General features: G+C 36.6%; 1 protein-coding gene across 1 annotated transcript; it reads right to left on the bottom strand.

Moving 5' to 3' along the window:
• Positions 1-600: 600 nt before the first annotated feature.
• SUCNR1 (succinate receptor 1) lies at positions 601-5,540 on the bottom strand. Its single transcript, XM_073358767.1, has 2 exons — positions 5,465-5,540; positions 601-2,644 (listed from the first exon to the last, which is right to left on the bottom strand). The coding sequence occupies exons 1-2, from the start codon at positions 5,465-5,467 to the stop codon at positions 1,658-1,660; spliced, it is 990 nt and encodes a 329-aa protein (XP_073214868.1). The 5' UTR covers positions 5,468-5,540; the 3' UTR covers positions 601-1,657.
• Between the last annotated feature and the right edge of the window lie 476 nt (positions 5,541-6,016).

Genomic DNA, 6,016 nt, shown 5'->3' on the forward strand with positions numbered 1-6,016 from the left:
TAGTAAAATGGGTTATCTATAAACAGAAATGATTATCTACCTCGCAGGCTTATTGCAAGGCTTAATTCATGCTTCTAAGTAAGTTGAAATTGTTAGATGAAATTTACTTTGTAACTTTTCTGCAGAAGAAACTTGTTTAAGAACACCATGTGAATGAATAAAGCATGGAGTTTTTGCTCAGAGATCAAAAGCCACCCTTTCTCCCCCAAATTACACTCTATGGGAGATGCTGATGGAGGATGGGTGAAAATAGTTTCATGGTCCTGCTGAATTTCAAACCAAATAGCTCAGTTCAATGTACAGGGTAGATGGTTGGGCAATTTGCTGCTCTGATACTTAACAGGGCATTGAGGGTAAGATCCTGTGCTGGTGTAAGTTAACATTTACACCCATTGAAAGTCTGGTCTGAAATATTCAAATGTGTCAAATAGGAGACAAAGGCAGAGATCTCAGACAATAGTGTCCAAATGTACTTCATATTCAAAACATTTCAATTTTCATGCTGAGTTATTCAGTTTACAGGATTGTACTGTGTACTGAGAAATGCAGAAGAAGCTGTGGGAACATACATATTAAAAGCAAAACAGGTTTTTGAACTTTACATGCTGCATGTTTTATTGTCAGGCAGGTAGAAAACAAATTTTAAAAATACACAAACTATATCAGATGACAAAATAAAACAAACTTTGGGCCATACCTTGACGTTCTTACTTACTGGAGCGTCACCCGAGGAATACTACAATAAGGATTTAACTCGTCTTGCATAACAACTCTTAGAGCCCCAGTGCTTTATGGGTCCACAACTATCAACAGCGAGATGCCATATCCTAAACCAGGCCGTTTGGTTCCCAATAGGAACCATCTTTTTATGTACAGTACTTCATCATCCTGTGGAGTGCATTAAAGTGAAGTCTGGCTTGAGATTTGGACTTCTCTAGCCCAAGTCAGGTACCCGATAATACCTGGGCGCCAAAAGCAAGGTTCACCATTTTTTAGTTATTCAACAAATACCAAACACTCACACATATGATAATTTATTATAAAACTATTGAGCCCATCCTGGGATGCACCACTCCCTCCACAGTTCAACCAAGAATTGAAAGTGGCTCAGCCACTTACTGTTAAAGGTGAATGGTCTGTAGCCACACAGAAACAGTGTGAAACAAGAACAAAGAGAGGGCCATGGGGTGAATGTTGAGTGCGGGGTCTAGTTCTGCTACACGTCACAGGTGCGTAAGGTCAGCCCTCGGTCAGTATGTGGAATATGTCTGCCAGGCCAGCTGCAAGGCTAGTCACTAAAGTCCTGGGACCGACACAGCTACAACACCACTGCATATATTTTCTCTGCCCTCTGACAGACACCATCAAGACATTAGATTTCCATTAAGTTAAAAACAGACAAGTGCATAAATATTATATTCTTCTATCATATAGCAATACTTAGTCCAGTCCAGTCCAGTGACCCTTATTAATATAACCAGCTATTGAAGCCAGTGAGAGTTTTGCCTGAATAAAGATAGTAAGATAAGGTCTATTATGCAGTTGCTTAGTAATGGCTTCATTTTGTATGTACTAACCAACCCTAAATGAAGCTCGCTACATAAAGCCTCGATATACAGCAGTAAAAGCTGTCCCATAAACCAGGGTCCTTTATTCCTCAGGGTGTTCCTGTGTCCGAGTGCCTTGTCATCGCTTCATTTGCTGTGGGTGTAAACCTTTTTAAGAGTTGTCTTACTTTAGTCATCAGCATCTCCCTGAAGTGATCACCCATTAGGAAATAAAAGACAGGGTTCATTACACTATTTAAAAATGCAATAGGCCTTGTGATAATATAAATGGTGTTGATGATGTTCTGAGTACACACGGATAACTTCCAGGATTCCATTTGGGAGGCAATCCTTACATTGCGCATTATGTGATATGGAGTATAGAATAGTGAAAAGAAAACCAGTGCTAGGATGACTAAAGAAAGAGGTTTCTCAAGGGGCTGAGCAGCTGTGAGCTGCTCTCTACGTTTCTTAAGAAAGATAACCATCTTCATGTAAAAGAAGCACATAACACACAGAGGTATTACAAACCCCAGAAGAGTCAGGCACATGCTATAGATCAGGTTTTCTTTTGGATTTTCAGAACTTGCATAATCTGTACATTGGTTACCACTGGGAGTATTTTTAGATTCTATGAAGGTGATTATTGGCACCAGTTCAAGTATAACAAGGATCCATATGGCAACAGAGAAAACAACAGCTATCTTCCTCTTCTGTAGAAAATGTTCTCTGAAAGGATATTGAATGAGCATATAACGATCAATGCTGATAAAAGTAAGGAAAAGGATGCTTGTGTATAGGTTTACATGCAGCATGAACCTGTTGCTTTTGCACAAAATGTTAGCATATATCCATTTTCCTTTGGAGTAGCTTGTCACCAACATTGGAAGTGTGCATAGAAATACAAAGTCTGATAATGATAAGTTAAATAAGTAAATATTGCCACTTTTCCAAACTTTCAGGCAGAATATGTAGCCAAAGACAACAATGCTGTTTCCGATGATGCCAAAAATGAACTCAATGGTATACATGGTAGAAAGGTAATACTTTTGCAGGGTGTTATCCATCTCCAGGCAGTCACCTGTCTTATTCACAGCCTGGGAAGTTAAAAAAGTAAAATCAATAATAAGAATACAATGACAATTACGGTGCTATTTTATTTTTTGATATCACAATGAATATTTCCAGTTCTGCAAAAAATGTGTCTTATAAACACTTGAAACAAAAAAGTTTAAGGTCTTGGTATCAAAGAGATGTAAAAACACAATGATAAAAACATACAGATGAAATCCAGAGAGAATTCTGCCTCAGTAGGAAATTGAGTAAGGACTTCGGGATTTTGTATGACAACATTTATTTTCCTGAGAGTCTCCCAGAAGACAGAGCACAAAGGTGATTCTGATTCTTAGTGTCCATTACGCTACCAGTGTAAACTAAAAGCATTATGTTATACTTACACAGCACTGGGCTGGAGGGAGTGCGATCGGAGGGGGAAGAGAAAAAATACAAATAAGTAAAATCTGTCTCACAACAGCATTTTTTGGAAATCATCTGCTTTTGTGCCTGTGGAGCTTTACTCCCACATTTTACTCACTGCTTACTAAGACAGAAATCCCATCGTTTCCAATGGGACCTTTGCCCAAGTAAGGAATGAAGCAGCAGTACAGGATTGAGCAACTGGTATAACTCTGCTCTGAAGAAGTTTCTATTAGTCATGGTGGTTTAAAAAAAAAAAAGCAACAAACTTGTTTGTTAACCAATAGGAATATTTGCTATTTATATATTCACAGTAATAAACTAATGATAATCTTGTTTGTCAGAATTACATGGAAACAGTCTTATAGAAGAAATAAGGTAGCTACAGCATGTACTGCAGTTTACATGTGCGTGTCTCAGGAATTCAGAGGCAACATTGAAGAAATGGAGATCTTGGAACTTGCAGTTTCATAGACCATAACATTATTTGTCTGTTTTTCACAATACGAGCCAATGCTCAACAGATTAAATCCAAAGTTCACAAATGTTGGCAGAGTCAGGGCCAGATCCAAATCCCACTGAAGTCAATGAAAAGACATTAGCTAAATTCAAGTTCAGAATAAAATTAGTGAAATTTCAGTGGTGTAATCTGTAAACTTTCATCAGTTCACAATTTTTGTAGCAAACATTTTACAAGTAAACCCCAGAGATCTATTCAGCTCTCTGTATGGCGTTTTATTATAATTAATTATTTGTATGACAGAGTGCCCAGAGTCCCATTCTGGCAAGCGCGGTGAAGTTGCGAGACAGTTCCTGTCCTGGAGAACTTTCAGCGTAGTATGTTTTCTGTATTTTAGCCAACATGTAACTATTCGATTGCTGCATGCTAAGGAAAATGCTTTATTAAGGGAATATAAGCACACAATTTTGCTTATTCACTCACTTTGCAAAGTTGTGAAAATACATTGTTCAGCATCCCTTTTTAGTGTAGGCCTATCTATAAATAATTACATTTACAATTTTAATTCCCTGATAATATAAATAACTCTAAAAAGGCAAATTACCCAGGTTAATTGAGAATAACATCCACAGTTTATTCACCTTCTACTTGGTTATTTAAAACTGTTTATTATTCTCCTTTTAGATTTCAGAATAAAATATATCACGATGGGCTAAAGAACCCTTGTTAAAATTCCAGAGAGGACTGGGATACTAAGTCTCTGAAGCAGTTCACCCACCTCTCCCCAACAAAATGCAAATTAGCCCTTGGGCTCAAAAACATTGCTTTGCCTTTAAATGCAGTAGATTGCACCCAGTATCAACTTTTGGGGTGGGACAAATCTGGGGGAAGGCTGCTTCTATATTCCCCAAATGACACAAGTTGACTATTGTGCTGTATCTTCAATGTACTCCATATATTTTTCAGGAACAAGTATAAACATTTCTGCTAGAGTATACCTAGTGAAAGTTTGTTTGCCAAGCAGTTTTGCCTTCTTCATAGGTTACAGTTATGAGAAATTCTTTCTATTTAAATGGGGAAGAACATTAACAGATTCTCTTATTACAGGCTAAGGAGGGAATTTTTGGAGGAGCCCATTATTAAAATATTGGCAGCACATCACTGACAACATATGGAGGGAAAATGAAATATAAGAAAAATAGAAATTAGATTACAATTTAAGTTCAATGAAGTCTCAATTAACACTTCCTAAGAAGGGAAATTACATTGTCTCAAAATCTGCTATACACATGGTCCTTAAGATAGTTACATGCTCTCTCTCTGACATTCCTATTTTAAATGTTTTGTATATTTATTGTTTATATTGTCTAAAATATATAAAATCCGTCACTGAATTATATGGGTAGCTGATAGCAAGATACTCTATTGCAGCAAGAAAAACAAACAAAACTTATTTTAAAGCTATGAGAGAAAGTAGTTATATGAAACAAAAATGTATACACAGATATCATGTACTAATAGATTCTTATAAAAAATATTGATAGAATCACTGCAAGTTATTGACTTTGATTAAAGCAACCCCGGATACTGCTTTTAGCTAGCCATTACAATTCAAACAATTAGGAACAAACTCAAACCTTTTGATTAAAAATAAAAAAGTTTAAGCAACCAGATCACTGCATACTACATAAGCATTCACATTTTGAATGAAAAAAAAAAGTTAAAATATTGAAAGCCCCATTGTTCCATGTACATCCTGTAAACAGACTTACTGATCAGCTTCAGAGCAATATTCAGGGTACAGGTAACACAAAGGCAGAATGCGGTGCACTCTTCATTTAGTTGTTTTTATATGGTTTGCCACATCTTTAAATTTTGTTATTGAAGGGACAAAATTTTAACATTTTGTCATAAGCTTTAAAGAGTACAACACTGTAACAGTTTAATAGGAAAGTCTAACTCACTAAAGATTACAACTTACCATTTTGTGGAATGAGTACTGTCTTAGTAGACACTCCTTCACTCATGACCAGATGAAAGCTTCTGGTTTACTAGAGTGCAACTGAGCACAGTTGTCTCAGCTTATTTTGCATATCATGCAAAGGTAGTTAATTATTCAAGAGTACAGGGCAAATTGTCCGAGCTTGCTGTGTGGGAAGTTTCACTGAAGTGAAAAGTATTGCAAAACTTATTCTGAGTCAACTAAAAAACTAATGAAATAATTCTTCTTTGCAGAGACCTATTCAAATCTGACTATGTGCGCTGCCGTAAGTAGCCAGAAATTTTCTGGTGTGCTTACTTATCATATTTATTTTTAAATGGCTGGAGAATGCTGAAAGCATCTTTTAAAAAGATTTTGAATTCAGTAAACAGATGTTTAAAACTACTACTATTTCCTAATACTAATGAAATATTCACAGCAGGAGGATATGTATGGCCTTGTGGCTGAATCGCAAGACTAGGAGTCAGGAGATCTGGGTTATGACGACATTTCTCTCATTCATTCACTGACCTTGGGTAAATCAACCCACCT

Source organism: Lepidochelys kempii, chromosome 9 (genome assembly GCF_965140285.1).
Source record: "Lepidochelys kempii isolate rLepKem1 chromosome 9, rLepKem1.hap1, whole genome shotgun sequence".
NCBI lineage: Eukaryota > Metazoa > Chordata > Testudines > Cheloniidae > Lepidochelys > Lepidochelys kempii.